Here is an 18,642-nt window from a genome sequence, read left to right as displayed (position 1 = left end):
ACTCATGAACATCGACGCAAAAATCCTCAACAAAATTCTGGCAAACCGAATCCAAGAACACATTAGAAAAATTATCCATTATGATCAAGTAGGCTTCATACCAGAGATGCAGGGCTGGTTTAACATACGCAAATCTATCAATGTAATCCATCATATAAATAAACTGAAAGAAAAAAACCATATGATCGTTTCATTAGATGCTGAAAAAGCATTTGACAAAATTCAACATCCCTTTATGATAAAAGTCTTGGAGAGATTAGGGATACAAGGGTCATACCTAAATATAATTAAAGCTATATACAGCAAGCCGACAGCTAATATCAAATTAAATGGAGAGAAACTTAAAGCCATCCCACTAAAATCAGGAACACGCCAAGGCTGTCCACTCTCTCCATACCTCTTCAATATAGTTCTCGAAGTTTTAGCAATAGCAATAAGACAACATAAGGGGATAAAGGGGATTCAAATTGGAAAGGAAGAAGTTATCTAATGGGTCTTTAAAACCGGATCAGGTTTCCCTTCTGGCCAGGGGCTTACAAAATACCCTCGCTCCGTTTCCTGGCTCCTGTTGTGGGACAAGATCACTCTCACCACTCAAAAGGGTATTCAGGGACAGGACCTGGCTCCCCGTTTGCCGGGGACCTCGCCAACAAAAGGCCTACCTCTTTGATTTAATTGTAGTGGGACGATCTGCTCTCAGAGTTGCACGCCGGTCCCCAACACTTGGCGTCTGTGTCGCGCCGGTCCCCGCCACTTGGCTGTCTGCCATATTATTTTATTTTATTTGGGTTTTCGAGACAGGGTTTCTCTGTTGCTTTGGAGCCTGTCCTGGAACTAGCTCTTGTAGACCCGGCTGGCCTCGAACTCACAAAGATCCTCTGAGATTTTATTAATCATGCTTCAGGGAGAAGAGGAAGAAGGGGAAACTGTGGTCAGGATGTAAAAACAAACAAACAACAAATAACAGAATCTCAACAAAATCAGGTCAGGCTGTATATTTCTGTGAGTGATTGTCCTGATTGATACAGGAGGCACAAACCACTGTAACAACATCATTCCTAGGCAGATGGTCCTTGGTTGTAAAAGAAATGAGCTAAGCATGAGCCAAAGTGTGAGCCAGTGAATGAGCCAGCAAGCAACATGTTTTCCTTTAGTGATACAATATAAAACAACCCCAACAGGGAAATGGAATTTTCTCTCTCCTAAAATGCTCTTTTTCCAGGTGTTTTTATCACCCCAAGAGAAAGAACCATGGAACGATATATATGGAAGACACAACTATTTGAATTAAAGTGATTTGTACTCAAGAGCAAACCCCTTTGGCACACTCTAGGCAAGAAGGTAAATTTAGACAGAGATGGTAGGATTTAGACAACAGTGACTGGCCAGAAAGTACAGGTGCAGCCCCCTACAAAAGTGTCCTTTCCTTTTTTTAACTAGACAGGATTTCTCTGTGTAATCCCAGATGTTTTGGAACTTGTTCCAAAACTAGGCTGGCTGGAAGAGATACTCCTGCCTCTTCCTCCTGAGTGATGATGGTATTAAAGGCATTTACCGTCCTGCACAACTGTGTCCTGTCCTTTTAACCTCAAGAGAAGCGCCTTGGACTTTCCTTCAAACTGTCCCCAGATGTTTTGGAACTTGTTCTATTGTAAAAGGATCAGTGGCCCGCTTCACACCACCTGGCTCCCAGCTAGCTTTACCCAAAATAATTATATGAAAACAGTATTCTTTTAAACACTGCCTGGCCAATTATCTCCAGTCCCTTATTGACTAACGCTCTCATACTATTTTAACACATCTCCATTAATGTGTATTGCCACTTGACTATGGCTTACCGCCGTGAGTCTAACCAGCATCCATCTCAGAGAGGCCAAGGAAGTTTATTTATTTGACCAATGAAAGTAACACATAGACAGAAGGCCTTCCTACTCCATTACCCCTTTTTCTGTTTAAACAAAAAACAAATGCTTTCACTTTATCATAGTAAAATTACATATAACATAACAGTTATCAAGCAAGAATTACACTTATAATATTTAGTTCTGTTTAATCTTTTATCATAACAATGGAAAACTATCCATTCTTCAACTCCATCAAAGACTCCAAAAGGATATAATATTACCTAAGTAAACAAAAAGTAAGCAATTTCCAAAACTCTAGAAATGACAGAGACATCTCACTGCCTGTAGAGTCACCCAAAGTTCTTTTGTACCATTGGGGCATCCATCTTCAGCCTACAGGCCCATAGTTTTTAGCAGACATTTCCATGAAGCAGGAAATTTTAAAGGCAGTTTAGTCACAATCTTCTGTGTCCTATAGAATGTCTCACAGACTCTTTCATGAATCAGGAACCCCGAATGATCATCTCAAGTTTAGGCAAGTTTAGCAGTCCTTTCTCTGTGGGTTCTTGGTGTCCAGTTTATTCAAAAGTCCAGGCAAGAGCAGTTTCTTGCTCAAATGGCTATCAAACTCCATAAGGCACCTCTTTGATGCCCATCTTCCTCTTGAAGTAGATTGGTGCTGCCAGGAGCAGACGTGTCTCATTGTCATGAAAAGCCCTAAGTTATTAAAACATTAAAAGCCATATTCTGTAGTCTTTGAAAGATATGAAGAATGCCTATCTGAAATATATCTATGCATATCTAGAAAATCTAACTAACATGACTACAAACTTGACTATTATCAATGATTATCCATTTACAACCTGTATTTCCTAATTATACATTACATTTTTAAATGAACTACACAATAACAATACCTTATCAAGATCAGAAATACACATACGTATAACAAAATTGACCTTAAAATCCATGCCAATGTAAATTATTCATATCTATATCATATCCCCCTTTAAATGTAAAAGAAAATTTATAAACAATATTTGGAAATAAGCTGTGTTAAATTCTCTCTATCTCTCTCCTTAATAAGCCCTCTCGGGTTTTACATGGAGTTAGTAGATCATGTTGAAGCACCACTCTGTGCTTCCCACCACCTGGATCCCAGATAGCTTTACCCAAAATAATTATATGGAAACTGTATTCTTTTAAACACTGCCTGGCCCATGATCTCCAGCCCCTTATTGGCTACCTCTCACATATTATTTTAACCCCTCTCCATTAACGTGTATTGCCACTTGACTGTGGCTAACCAACATGAGTCTAACCAGCATCCGTCTCGGAGAGGAGAGCCATGGCGTCTGCCTGACTCTCCTATCTTTCTCCCAACATTCTGTTTGGTCTACTCCACCTATCTAAGCTGCTGTCCAATCAAAAGGCCAAGGCAGTTTCTTTATTTGACCAATGAAAGTAACACATAGACAGAAGGACCTCCTACTCCATTGTTCCATAACCAGGCTGGCTAGAAGAGATTCACCTGCCTCTGCCTCCTGAGTGATGATGGGATTAAAGGCATTCACCATCCTGCACAACTGTGCCCTGTCCTTTTAACCTCAAGAGAAATGTCCTAGGACTTTCCTTCAAAATTTCCTGTGCACAAGGCTCCTCCTGAGAATGCCCATCCTCTGGATTCACACTACTACCAACGTTAGTCCTGGTCTTACCAGGACAAATCTGAAACTCTGTCTAGACCCATCCTACAGAAGAAGAAATTAAAAGTCCTGAACAGGACAGTGATTGAGTGATGTTCCCTGCACACTACCTGTGCTGAACGTATCAGGGAAGTTCTTATGGGTTCTTGACCTTGCTTGCTTTACCTCTAGACATGATACTACAGTTCATCCAGTGATCTTCAGGGGATGTTAGCAGGGCATATTCTCAATGCGCTGAGAATTTTTTCCCTGAGCAGACTGACTTCCATCTCTGTCCCTGCTAACCTTGAACTCCCTCCCTAGACCCTTTTCTGACCTTACTGTATCCTTCCTTTGTCTGAGAACACCTTTATGCATGGGTATCATGAATTTCTCCTCCCTCCAGTCCTCTCTCATAGAGGAAGACTTGATTACAACCAAGGGGTCATCTAGGAAAGAACAAAGGTGACCCAGGAAAATCAAAGAGGACATGTGCAAACCCAACACATAATAGTAAAATGTTGTCCTGAAATATAGAATGAATGATCCCATAATCCTTTCAAAGACATACAGGTTACCTCTTACCCAACACTGAGTACATGAAACTCTTCACACAATGGTTCCTGGGCCTCTCTTCTGGATCATTAATTTGACTGGTGACATTAGTGATAAAGGATTGATCTTCATTCCTAGTCATCACTCAGCCTGCCTCTTTCCAGCCCTCACAGACATCTCTGTCAACTACTTGCAGTAATTAAGTAAATACCATCTTCCCAGAGCATTGAGAACACAGGGTAGGCTGGGTGCTCAGCTAGGTCTCTGTATCACATGGACACACAGGCAGGATGGAGGCTCTCTCTTTGGTGCTGACAGACCCAAGGCAAGGACACAACAGGTGTCAGCCCTGGAATGAATCATTGTTCTCTGAGGGCATGGGGATGCTTATCAGCCATGTTGCTCAATATGTTGCTTGGAGAAGAAGCATAAAGGGAAGTTGAGTGAGATGCAGGACAACACTGAGAGTGGACGGGATTGAGCATTGATTTGGACTCGAACCCCACCACTCACAACCCATTGGATCCTGTAACAGTGCTCCTGTCTGAGAAGAATCTCAGAGCAGAAGGAGGAAGAAGAGTACAGCCTGAGATCTGTGTGGGAGCTGAGATTCTTCTCCTCCGAGGGAGAACAATAAGTGAGAAGACTGATGGAGTTCTCTGTGCTTCTCTGCAAGAGGTGTACCCTCTGGCAGGGGCTTCTGCTCACAGGTAATGGTACCTACTCTCTGACTCTGTTGGAAGAGGAACTTAGAAGCAGGCTGGAGTCTCCTAAAGAGCCAAGATGTTGAGAGGAGACTCAAGGTTTCTGTGTACACTCACGGAGCAGAAGGTACAGTGAGGGACAGAGGCTCAGCAGTCTGAAGCTCTCAGAGGACAGGAGGTGATAATGGTAAGAGAAAAGCCTGAAGCACTTCATATTCACAGTGAATTTCATTGGCTGTAATGTTCTGAAGACAGCTGTTCCCAACTGTGACAGTATAGCCCTCCAAAAAGAAATCAAACAGGGGAAGGCTAGTGAAATGTTTCAGTGTGTGAAGATATGGTAACCTGAAACTAATCCTCTGCTCCCACACAGTAGACTGAGAGAACAGATTCCTGCAGGCTCTATCTTCCATCCACATAGGAGCTCTGGTTAGAATTCACATATACACACTCTGGAACATGTGGCCTTACACAGATTTGGGACATACATCTTCAGATGTACACATGAAGACACAAGCCTGCACAAATGCACACATATATTTAAATTAGTAAATCTAAAATCACTTATTTCACACTGAAATAAGTACTGTCATAAGTTCCAAACTTAGGAACTATGAGGAGAAATCCATAGAGGCACATTCCTCTTTCCTCCTTCCATTTTTCCTTTATTTGTGTCTGAATCTCTTCCAGGACCTGAACTTTCCAAAAAATTCAGAATAATATTGCCTTTACAAGTCCCTGGTTCTGAACTGGCAGTTCTGCTTCAGCCCTTAATCCCAGCACTCGGGAAGCAGAAGCAGGTGATCTCTGTGAGTTCAAAGCCAGCCTGGTCTACATAGCAAGATCCAGGACAGGCAAAGCTACACAGATAAACCTGTTTCAAAAAAGCAAAAATAAAAAATAAAAAGTCCTGGTTCTCAAACCTGATGTCAGCATATCCAATGAGGAACTCTGGGTTGATTAGAATCACAAAGGGATCAGAGAAAAAATCAGAAAGTGTGGAGTCTCCAGAGGAGGAGTTCAGAGAGTCATTGCTCCTCACACCAAATAATCTACGTAAAGAGGGATGATGGACATTGAGGGGGAACTAGGAATGCACTTGAGATGAGAATTCCTGAGAAAGTAAATGACACACTCTGACACTCTAAATCAAGGAAAGTCATGGTGCTAATGTATACCAAGGGGGGGTGGGCACAGTCCTACTTCCATACCAAAATGAGAGATGATCATACCTCTTTAATATTGGTGCTTTCTCTCAATTCCCTTTTAGCCTCCCTTTTAACTTCCTGGTACCTGTCTTCCACTGCCAGTGTGACCATTGAATTTCTGCCAACTCCAGTGGCCGAAGGAGATAACGTCCTTTTCCTTGTCCACAATCTGCCAGAGGATATTATAGACATTACCTGGTTCAAAGGGCTGGAAAAGGAGAAACAACCAATTGCACTGTATGTACCGCACAAGAATTTAAGTATACCAGGTCCTATGCACAGCGGGAGAGAGATAATATATCACAATGGATCCCTGCTTCTTGAAAAGGTCACCCAGAAGGATGCAGGATTCTATTCCCTACGAACCTATACTAGAAGAAGAAAATTTGTATCAACAATACCCATGTACCTCCACGTGCACGGTAAGTGATTCATTGAGAATTCTGTGAGCTAGGTGAGGTTCATTTCACTGGACACATACAGGAGAGTGGTCTCTGCTTATTTTCCTTCCCTGTGCATTGTGTCCCCATGGTGGGGTTTGAACATTTAATGTGGGAAACAAAGGGTGGAGAATAATGACAATAGATCAGGATCCTTCATTTGACTTCACTTAGACACAGGTGGATGTATGGTAGGTAACTCAGCCAAAGGTAAAGCCTCTGTCTAGAGTCTAGGGATTCTCACAGGTTTGTTTGCTTGAGAAAGACTTTGAGGGAATTAGCATTGTACCTGGTGGAGGAAAACATAGAATCCTCAGAGATGTGAGCACCAGGACGCCCTGGCTCAAGACCTCTGTCCCAACTCAACTCCAGGTGTCCATGAGGAGCATTTTCTAAGTGTAGGATTTTAGCTTTCAGATGGCAGGGAAGAGTGCCTCCTGGTAGTTGAAAACTTGTGAAGTGAGGGATTAGAGAGTGCATTGTCCTGAGAGCCTTGGCTGGGTTTCATCCCTTGGCCATCTTCTTCAGAGAGTCAGTAGGGAAACATAGCTCAACAGGTGTCCAGGCCATTAGCTAACTGTCCTGTTGGGCATATGAGATTTCACATGAAAGTTGTGGTCCCCAAGGAGAGGGACTCAGGACACAGATTCTTCTTACAAGGGCCTGTCCTCTAGGTCCAACTGGGGGAATTTTCTCCTTCAGGCAAATGGCTACAGGCTACACTGATCTGAGAGCTTTGCAGACATGAGCTGTAGTTCCCATGGTGAACACCAGGGATGTCATCAGGATACACAATGAACAGCCAGAAAAATATTTGCCTAAACCGGGAACTATCCTAGAAACCTGGTTCCACTCATTTTTACAGACCAGAAAATATGTGTCTCAACATTCTCAGAGCTACGGGCTATTTAATGTGTCTGCCACACTGCCAAGAGACCATGTTTTCTTCCCACTTCATGTGTTTCCTTTGGAAAACCCATGGTATCCAAGGGGAATCAACTAGATAGAGGTTCAAGGTCTCTCAGAAAGACCATTGATCACATGGGCAATTCCATTATACAGTTCAGCAAACAGAGGAAGTGGGAGAATCATGTCAAAAATCATCCACAGGTTGAAGGATCTCACAGACTTCTCTCCAGAATCATCTCCTCCCACACAGCAAGATGTGAGACTCATGACAAATGACACATCCTGTGCCTTTGACCTCGGTCAGAACCTAGTCTGATAGTCAGTCTAGGGAGAATAGATTCATTTTTTTCTGCACACATCAAACACCTGGTCCCTTTGTACCTCAGGGCAGTTTTGTCACCTTCTTGCTGAGAGCAAATTCCAGGTTTCCAGAGCATTGAAAATGAGGCAGATTGGATGCCCAGCTGGGTTTCTTTGTCACACGGCTGTGCAGATTTTCCATTTTTCAAGCTGCCAGAGCCTAGACCAGCACACAGCAGAGTGCAATTCCTGAGTCAGCACCAATTATCTCTCCTCACAGGGATGGTCAGTAGCCTTGACTCTCACTCTGTTCTAGAGGAGAGAAACACCAGGAGAGAATGGGAAAGGAACGTGGGGCAGCACTGAAACCACAAGGGCAGTGTTTTGAAAACAGACCCACCCTCAGCCCATGAGACTCTGGGAGGAGCTCCTTTCTGGAAGAGGCTCAGCTGAGAAGGGGGAAGGACAGCAGAGCTTAGGAGCTGTGGTGGAGCAGAAGTTCCTCATAGAGACAGATCAGATTGACTGAGACAATGGAGGTCCTCTCTGTACTCCTCTGAAAAAGGTCACCACATGCCAGGGCTTCTTCTCACAGATGACAGTGTGTGTGAGGAGGGACTGACATACTGTGGAGTCTCCTGAGTGGCACAAGGACATGAGAGGAGCCTCAGTGTTTGTAGGGAGAGAGGCTCAGCATTAAGATATCCTCATCGAATATTGAACAGTAAGAATAGGGGAGACATCATTCTTCCATCAAGTTCTTATTCATGACCACAATATTCTGAGGACTGATGCTCTCAGCTTGATGGTCTGAATAAAAATTCAAGCTGGTGTGGATCACTAACATGATCCAATGTATACAGGCATTTGCTTCATTGTCTGACAAACTCAGACAAATGAACAGAAGAAAGCCAAGCAGAAGAAAGCTTCTTATTATGATGTCCTAGTTTGAGTGGACTTGAAGAAAAAAAAAGCTGAAAGATGAATTCTGATGTTGGCTACAGGCCCAAAAGGAACAGAGCAGCAACAAAGCCAGAGAGTGAAGACACATGGTCTGTAGGGGAATAGGTTGGGCATGCATCGCCACAGCACTAATCTGCTCTAAGTGTGAGCAGTCATCTGTAAACTTGGTTGGACAGGGAGAAACTCACACAGAAACATAGGCTGAGCAAGGAACACAGCTGCTCATGACAGAAGGCCTTATCTAAGTCAAATACAACACTTCCAGTTTTGATGGATCTCTCTCTTCCTTCTAGCTTTCCTTTGGAAGTGCGGACGCCTTGCTACCTTTGGCCAGACCACTATTGAATCAGTGCCACCCAGCATTGCTGAAGGGGGAAGTGTTCTTCTACTCGTTCACAATCCACCAGAGAATATTTTAGGCTTTGTCTGGTTCAAGGGAATGGCTGATTTCAAGAATATTGTGGCCACCCGGTTTATACAAGATATGAAAGCAACTCTGTGGGGACCTGCATACAGTGGCAGAGAGACATTGCACAGTGATGGATCCCTGCTGCTTCACGGTGTCACTCAGAAAGACTGTGGATTGTACATTTTAAAAATTATGAGAACAGATAAGAGAAGTGAATACACACAAGTGCAACTCCAGGTGGACAGTAAGTGATTCTCTGTGATTGTTCAGTGCTGGGTGGGGCTTAGACACACAGGACTGCCATGGCTGGCCTAGCATCTCTTCTGGGTCCTCATGTTGAGGTTTAAGTACTTAGCGAAAGACATACTGGTAGAGCCAAATGGCCATAGATCAGCTTTCGTCATCTGACTCCTCCTGCATCAAGAAAGACCTTGATGGAAAGTAACTCAGCCTAAGATGTCAGAGTCAGCCCACTCTCTTGGAGCTCTAGACTAGGGAGCCCTGAATACTGTCATCTATCAACACTGCAGCGAAGTCACCCAGGAGAACATTTTTCTATTGTTCTTCTCTTAATTCTTTCAAAACTGATAGGGAACAATGGTGTTAAAATCCCATCTCAAACTGTGGTATTTATTAGCTTACAACTGAGACTGTCATAACTAAAATCGAGGACCTGGTACAGAGACCACGGTGGAGGGCTGTCTATTGGCTTGCTCTTCTTGCTTGCTCAATCAGCTCTCTTATGTCACCCAATAGTCCCAGCCCAGGACTTAAACCGACTGAATTGGTCTAGATTCTTACATCAGCCCCAGTTTAAAAACTGTACTAAAGTTATGCCCAAAGACCAATTTGGTGGTGTCATTTTCTTTTTTTTTTGTTTTTTGTTTTGTTTTGTTTTGTTTTTAAAGATTTATTTATTCAATGTATCTTGTGGTTTTGCCAGCATGTATATCTGTTTGAGGGTGTCAGATCCCCTGGAACTGGAGTAAAAGACAGTTGTGAGCTGTCATGTGGGTGTTGGGACTTGAACCTGGGTCCCTTGGAAGAGCAGCCAGTGCTCTTAACTGCTGAGCCATCTCTCCAGTCCCTCAACAAATGTTTTCACAGTAAGTCCAATTAAAATAGATTACAAATTAGTTATTACAATATCCATGTAAAGCTTCTATTGCAAAGAGCCATGTTTTCACCACCCACCCAAAAGGCACAGAACCAGAATGATTTCATAGTATCACCTTGGCTGCAGGAGGGCAGATGGCTCAGAGGGAATGGAGGGGGCACACACTGACATGGGGACAGGACAATCTTATAACCACAGCTCTAAATTATAAAAACTTCCTTTAATAGAGGCTTATAACATGGAAGAGATTTGTCAGATAAAATGTAGAGTTTCCAACACACTGAAATATAAGCCGATAAGTCACCATAAATACAGCACCCAATAATAAAAACCACAACAGCAAATTCACACAGTCTCTGTAACAGCCATGATCTGATTTCACATGCTTTCAAGAGACGGCAAATATGGCCCGCTGGATAGAGCGCTCTAGGGCTTTGAAGTCACTCATCTGACAGGGTTGTGGCATTGGTGGCTCAACTCAAGAAGTAGAGCAGGTCCCAGCACTTCAGTGTATTGAACATCCTTTAAATATCAAAGTGAGAAATAAAAAAAACGAGATATCACGCCATGAGAGACGGTAGGAAGCAAGGACAGCTGTGTAAAGCTCGTGGCTGAAAGGTGGCTTGCCAGCTTCATTTCTTTGGCTTCTTGGGTAGTGGCCTCCGGAACAGTAAGATGTGAGGCTCGGTACTCGAACTCCTCGTCGTCATATTTGTCCGAATAGTAAATAACTCCCAGATAACTCCCAGCAGCACGCTGGTGGTGTCATTTTCAACTGAGTTCTTTTTTTCAAAATGACTGTAGCTGGTGTCTACTTGATATAAAAACAATCACCCTAGTGTCCAAGCCTTTAATGAATGAAGCCTGCTTTGAAGATCAGACTGCTCCAAGCCCCCATATTTTCCCAGACCTAACGGCTATATAGCACAACAGGAATTGAATCTATAAGGTGAAGTCAGGGGTTGAGTGTTGCAAAAATAAAAATAAAAATAAAAAAAGAAAAAACAGAAGAAGAAACCTAAAGAGTGAAAGTTCCAGGCCTGTTGAGCTCAGGGGAGGCATCATCTTAAATGTCAGTGTTCGGTAGTCTGTACAGAATCTGACTAAGGGCAGTGAGGGAGCAGCCATGTAGACACCCAAAGAGACTGTTCCATGAAGAGGACATGACACATTCAGGGGCACTGGTGGACAGAAAGAGGTCATGTTTCAGCCCTGCTTTTAGAAGAAGAGATACACACATACCCACAACTCTAGATTGAGTGATGAATCCATCTGATCAAGATATAGGTCACCATCTTTTCACAGGGCACAATGATCCCCATGTGATGGCTTTTTTCTCTTTTCCCTCCCAGCTTCCAATTCTCAGTTCTGCAACCCCTTCACTTCTTCCCAACTCATGGTCCAACCGGTGCCTCACTATGCAGCTGAAGGGGAAGACGTAGTTCTTCAAGTTTATAATCTTCCAGAAGATCTGAAAGCCTTTTCCTGGCACAAGGCAACATATAGAACTCCGGTCTTTAAAGTTGTAAAATACACCAGAGCCACAAATTCCAAATCCTGGGGACCCAAACGAAGAATAAAAAAGACAGGATACAATAATGGATCTCTGATACTCCGGGATCTCACTGAGAAAGATGCAGGAGTCTACACACTAACAGTTTTAAAAAAAGATTTCAAAATTGAAAGACTATACGTGGAATTTTATGTAAAGAGTAAGTGACTTTCTATGGTCTCCAACTGCTTGAAGTTCTGATCCCACTTCATACACTAACCTGTCAGGATTGGATTGTGCCTGGCCTCTCCTCCACTGCATTGTGCCCCCCCCCACTGGGGTTTGGGTTTCTACTGCAGAACACACATGGGGTAGACAAACTGTAATAGATCAGAACCCCACACTTGCCTTTCAATACAGAAAGGTGGAACTGTGCTCTGTAAACTCAGCCCCAGGATGTCAACTGTAGCTCTCACCATGCACATGTCCTCAGAAAGAGGGGGTCAGGTAGTCCCTAAATAGTTCAACCATGGGGTCCTCACAGAGGCTGTCAGCCTGGACTCCAAAACTTTGTCTCTGGCTGGACAGTAGGTGACAGTGGAAAGTTTATGTCACTGTTTTGGTTAGATTTCCTGTTACAACCAACAAGGAACAAGGCTTTACTGACTGTCCCATAGAGTGTAGAATAAGCTGTTTACTGCCATGAGAGATGCAGTTGGGTAGGTCACCTGAGCAACTCATTCTGAGGCTCAGTGGGCAGGTGTCTGGGCCATTAGCCTATTGCTCTGATGGGCTGATGAGACTTCACAGGGAGGTCAAGGCACAAAGGGAAGAAACTGAGGAGGCAGCTGCTCCAGATCCCTCACCCTGAGGGGTCCAACCTAGGGAATTCTCTTCTGCAAGTAAACAGTAGCAGATGCTGCTAATGTGAGCTCCCCCACCCCAAGTTCAGATCATTGCTCATAACTAAGTTCAACTCATGAACACAGCAATGACCAGGCATTATGTGTTCTATTATAGGGAAACTGAGACACAGGAATCAGTGCCTAAATCTGGGTAAAACAGTTCCTGAGTGACAAATCCAAACCACAAGTTATGTCTATAGTCACAGCTCCAAATTCTGCCTGCTGGATGTTTTAGAAAATGTGAACTAAAGAGGGTCTGGTTTACTGTGTGGACTACTGTCATTTGGTATTCTCCTCTGTTTCTTCACAGAGAATGTGACACAGCCCTTTGTGCAAATCACTGACACCACTGTCACAGGAGGTACATCTGTGATCTTCACCTGCATTTCACCTGACACTGATGTCTCCATCCGTTGGATCTTCAATGAGAAGAATCTTCAGCTCACAGAGAGGATGACTCTGTCTCCTACAAAGTGTGGACTCAAAATAGATCCTGTCAGGAATGAGGATGCTGGAGAGTATCGGTGTGAGGTTTCCAACCAAGTCAGTTCAAAGACCAGTCACCCAGTTTCCTGGGGCCATCATAAGTGAGTGACCGCTGCTCTCATCCCACACCAGAGTATAGATATTTCTTTATCAATGGGGTACAAAATGGAGACATATTATGTGTTGAAAATGATTAGTTACTACTCAGATACAGCCAGTATGGTGACTCATACCTATAATACTGGAATACATGTGTGTACAAGGAAAGACCAGGAATAAAAGTGATGTTGTCTTAAAAGGAAAATAAAGACATCAAAATGATAAACAAAAATCCAAAGATTTTAAGAACTTTTGTTTTGGGTCAAATATATTGTAATCCCTCAGAACTCATAGGAACTAATTTCAGGAGCCCTCAAACTTTGGATGCTTGGAGTCTGCTTAGAAAAATGGTGCATTGTTTTCATTGAGAAAAACACCCTCTTGTATGCTCACATACATTTTCTCTTTAACTCACCTAAATCCAGTGCTGCCTGCATACCATTTGTCCATGTGAAGTGAGAAACGTGAAGACAGGAGAATGCACTGTCCATGATTTACTGTGGACATCGCTGGTTTCTAAATGCACAGATGTAGCATCCTTCACCTAAGGGCAGATCACACGCTTTTCACCCTGAAAGTGGCATTCACAGTGGGACTTGCACTTAAGCCTTCTTTCTTGTTGATGTGTATTTCTTTCCTTTTACATTTTCTCATATTACATCACCAGCACAGTTCTCCTCTCCCCACCTCTCTCTAGACCTTATTTCACCTCTACCTCAGATCCACTCATCTTTGCCTTTAAATAATGAGCAGGCTTCCAGGGGTATCCACAGAACATGGCATAGCAAGTCATATTAAACTTGCCACCATCCCTCAGATCAGAGCTGAGAATGGCAATTCTGTAGGAAGAAAAGGATCCAAAGGCAAGCAAAGGAGTCAATGATGTCCCCCTATTCTACCTTTAAGAGTTCCAGAAGAATAGCCATCTGCATTACCATAACTTACATGCTAAGGTCCTAGCTCAAATCCATGTAGGGTCAAAGATTATCACCTCGGTCTCTGTGATTCTTTATAAGCCTTGCGTAATTGTTTTTGTGTTCCATGTGTTCATGGTGTCCTTGATTCAATTGGTTCCTTCAGTTCTTCCTTCCTCTATTCTATGGGATTCCCCAGGTGCTGCCAAGCGTTTGGCAGTAAGTCTATGCATTTGTTCCCATATGTTGCTGGATGATGCCTCACTGATGAATTTTAGGCTGAACACTGATCTAGTAGTATAAAACAATTTCATTAGTAATCATTTTATTGAAATGTTTTTCCAGTCATGTTTGATTCTACCCTGAATTTCTTGTCTGTTGAGCCTCTGATTCCTGGCCATCCCAGGCGGTATCAAGTCAGGACTTCCTCTCAAAGCATAAACTTTAATTTGGACCAGCTATTTGCAGACCAATATGACAAAATCTGTGCCACCATTACCTTAGTACATGTTTCAGGAAGAATAGATTGTAGGTCAACTATTTCGTGACTAGATTGTTGCCCCAGTCCTACTGCTCGTTGTCGAAGATGGCTGGTTCAGGTTTCCTATGCCTCACTACTAGGATTCTTAGGGTCACTCTTGTAGATTCCAGAGAGATTCAGCTGTAGTACACTTCCAAGTCACTCCCAAAATGCCCCACCATTCCAGTCCTGTGGAGTTTGATGCGTGATTTAAGCTTTAGTAATGTTTCTTTTCAAATGTGCATACCCTTGTATTTGGGACATAGATGTTTAGAATTGAGACTTCATCTTAATGGATGTTTTCTTCATGGACTCTTATAAAATGTGCTGATTCATCTCTTTTGATTAATTTTAGTTTGAAGTCTATTTTGTAGCTATTAGAATAGCTACACCAGCTTATTTCTAATGTCCATTTGATTGGAAATTCTTTTCCTGACCTTCTGGTACCCTCTGCATACTGCTGAACTTATTATACAATCACTGTTGCACACACAACTGAAGGTGAGAATATTCTATTAGTTCTTTTTTCTTTTAGTTTTTAAAGACACAGTTTTTCTGTGTAGCCTTGTGATGTGGTAAGGCCTTCTGTATATGCATTGATTTTATTGGTTAAGAAAGAAGCTGTTTGGGGCCAATGGCTTAAGAGAATACAGCCAGGCTGGAAAAGATATAGAGAGAAAGTAGGCAGAGTCAGAGAGACACCACATAGCCACCAGAGTGAAAAGATGCAAGTTGCCAGTTGGAACCTTGCCTGTAGGCCACAAGCCACATAGTACAATATAAAATAATAAGAATTGGTTAATTCTAGATGTAACAGCTAGCTAGCAATATTCTTAAGTGATTGGCCAAGCAGTGATTTAAACAATATAGTTTCTGAGTGATGGTTTTGGGAGTCTGGGCAGTCATCTACAACAGCCTTGACTCCTGGGCATCACTCTATTGAAGAAGCTGGCCTCAAACTCATAAAGATCCACCTGCCTCTGCCTCCTGAATGCTTGAATTAAAGGCGTGGATTGACACCACTGCTCACTGTTACATTTGTTATTAATGTGAAAGGGAATGACAGTAGAAGTGAAAAAGAAAAAAGCTTTTTAAATTTTATCATTTTTATTGATTTTTACTGAACTCTACATTTTTCTCTGCTCCCCTCCCTGTCTCTCTGTACCCCCTGCAACCCTCACCCAAGATCCCCATGCTCCTAATTTACTCAGGAGATCTTGCCTTTTTCTACTTCCCATGTAGATTAGATCTATGTAAGTCTCTCTTAGTGTCCACATTGTTGTCTACATTCTCTGGGACTGTGGTTTGTAGCATGGTTTTCTTTGCTTTAGGTTTAAAAATTACCTATGAGTGAGGACATGTGATAATTATTTTTCTCTGTCTGGGTTACCTCACGCAAAATGATGTTTTCTAAACCATCCATTTTCTTTCAAAATTTAAGATGTCATTATATTTCCTGCTATGTAGTATTCCATTATGTAAATATACCACATTTTCCTTATCCATTCTTTGGTCGAGGGGCATTTAGGTTGTTTCCAGGTTCTGGCTATGACAAACAATGGTGTAGGAGGTCCTTCTGTTTATGTGTTGCTTTCATTGGTTAAATAAAGAAACTGCCTTGGCCTTTTGATAGGACAGAACTTAGATAGGTAGAGTAGACAAAACTAAATGCTAAAAAAAAAGAACAGAGTGGCAGATGCCGTGGTTCTCCTGCCTGAGATGGACTCTGGTTAGAATCTTGCCAGTAAGCCACAGTCGTGTGGTAATACACATTAATGGAGATGGGTTAAACGAATATATAAGAGTTAGCCAATAAAAAAATTAGAGCTAATGGGCCATGCTGTGTTTAAATAAATACAGTTTTATGTAATTATTTCAGGCATAAGCTAGCCGGGCAGCTGGGACAGAACAAAGGGACCCTCTCTCCCAACAAAACAATGCTGTTATGAACATAGTTGAGCACATGTACTTGTGGCATGATTGAGCATACTTTGGATATATACCCAAAAGTGGTATTGCTGTGTCTTGAGGAAGGATTTTTGTAATTTTCTGAGAAATTGCCACAGTGACAAATTGATCACCAAAAGAACACATAATCCAATAAAAAAAATGGAGTACAGACCTAAACAGAGAACTCTCAACAGAGGAATCTAAAATGGCTGAAAGACACCTAAGAAAAATGTGCAACATCCTTAGTCATCAGAGAAATGCAAATCAAAACGACTCTGAGATTCTACACCTGTAAGAATGGCCAAGATTAAAAACACTGATGACAACTTATGCTGGAACTGGAAATTTTATTATTTTAAAGGAACTTTTAAGGGGTAACTGTGGTTGATAGGCATATACCCTCAGAGCTATAATAGCTATCCACTAAAGCTTACTGTTGTATGTACACAGTGGCAGAGAGACAATGTGTACCAATGAATCTTTGCTGTTTTGAACAACATCCAGATGGATACATGATTTTTAAAATGTTTTATGTCATTTTATTTTATTTCTTACCCACATTAGGCTTTGAACAGTTGGTTCAGAACACACCCAGTTGATACAAACTGCATTGTTTAAATCTTTCAACTGATCCCAGCACTTGGGAGGCAGAGGCAGGCGGATCTCTGTGAGTTCGAGACCAGCCTGGTCTACAAGAGCTAGTTCCAGGACAGGCTCCAAAACCACAGAGAAACCCTGTCTCGAAAAACAAAAAAAAAAAAAAAAGTGTATAATAAATCTTTCAACTGATTTCACCTTGTTGAGAGTAGGATGTGTGGTGGGGTAACTCATCCAAAGGATAAAGGAGCCAAGACTGTGTGGATCTCAACATAAATGTATCCCTAAGAAAATCTTGTGATTCAGGAAGGGTCAGGCAGATGGAACTGTAGAATTTTACTAGAGGGGGATTGATGACCAAAAAGTCCTGTCTCCAGGTCACTCTTACAGAATCCCACCTCCAGGTGAGCTTGGAGAGTGTGAACATGCTTGGAATCTGACCTGCTACTGCTAACAGAGAAGAATGATTTAGCAATTGTTTAAATCTTCTACCTCATGGAACCAGCCAGTGTTGCCATGAGAGCCACATTTAGGCAAGGTCACGTGGGCATGTCCTTCTGAGTCTCAGCCTAGTGAACACAGCTGCACAGATGCCCAAACCCTTAGCTAACTGTTCTGATGGGCTTCTGAGGCTTCACAGGAATGTCATGATCTGCAAAGGGAGGAATGAACAGCCCAAGTTCTCCTAATGACTGCATGTCCTCAGGGACTAAGTCTAATGAACTCTCTCCTATGGGTAGTAGTAACAGATATGGCTGATATGGACAGCTGTCCTGTCCCAATGTCTGGGCCTAATTTGCACTTAGGTATTGCTATGGCAACACTCACTTACCACATGTGATGTCACTGGAATACTGAGACAGAAAGCACAGTGACCAAATTAGGCTCACACAGATCATGGCTAGGAAATGTGAAGCACAAGCTATCTGTCTTTAGCTACATATCCAGTGTCTCCACCCTGGAGGCCTTCTCAGATGTCTGTGAAAGGGAATGAGCTGGTCTTCAGAGACATTAAACTTGATCATCAGTAGGGAGTGAGGATTATAGTCTAGGAAATGAGAGCAAACAGACAGTTATATTTTACTCTAGAATTAATCTGCCTGCCTTTGGAGAATTTCTGCAAAGTATCCAAGCCCCCAAGCAAACATACCAGACAGGAAATCATGTGTTTCCTTGTGTGTCATAATGGCTAATATTGAAGGTTAAACACATGTCTTTATTTGTCCCTTCAAGTAGATACTGTATCTAGCACAGGGACTTTCTGTTGAAGAAGTCTCATATTTAAAGCCACTTTAGCATCTGCCTCTCATCTTACCCTATTGTGCTCTTTGTAGAAATAACCCTTGCAGTAACTGGCTTTAGATCAGGTTTTAGTAGCAATGGTCTCATATGGAATAAGGAAGCATCCCAAATTTGTAGTCATGATCTGCCAAACAAAACTGTACCTTTTTTTTTTATCTTATTCGTTTTAATGAAAATTTCGGCCTCCTCCCCGTTTCCCATTTCCCTCCCCCTCCTCCCACATATGGCCCCCTCCCCTCAGTC

General features: G+C 42.4%; 1 protein-coding gene across 1 annotated transcript in view; it reads left to right on the top strand.

Annotated features, from left to right (window-relative positions):
* LOC130868631 (carcinoembryonic antigen-related cell adhesion molecule 5-like) overlaps positions 1-18,642 on the top strand; it is an 87,828-nt gene that overhangs the window by 19,626 nt on the left and 49,560 nt on the right. Inside the window, exons 4-6 of the mRNA XM_057760785.1 lie at positions 6,059-6,418; positions 11,487-11,846; positions 12,842-13,074. Coding sequence (XP_057616768.1) covers positions 6,059-6,418; positions 11,487-11,846; positions 12,842-13,074 — 953 coding nt within the window. The remainder of the gene's footprint in view (positions 1-6,058; positions 6,419-11,486; positions 11,847-12,841; positions 13,075-18,642) is intronic.

The sequence above is a fragment of the Chionomys nivalis genome, chromosome 2 (assembly GCF_950005125.1).
Source record: "Chionomys nivalis chromosome 2, mChiNiv1.1, whole genome shotgun sequence".
Lineage (NCBI taxonomy): Eukaryota > Metazoa > Chordata > Mammalia > Rodentia > Cricetidae > Chionomys > Chionomys nivalis.
The sequence above is the reverse complement of the archived record's forward strand: the minus strand, read 5'-3'. Positions and strand labels throughout refer to the sequence as shown.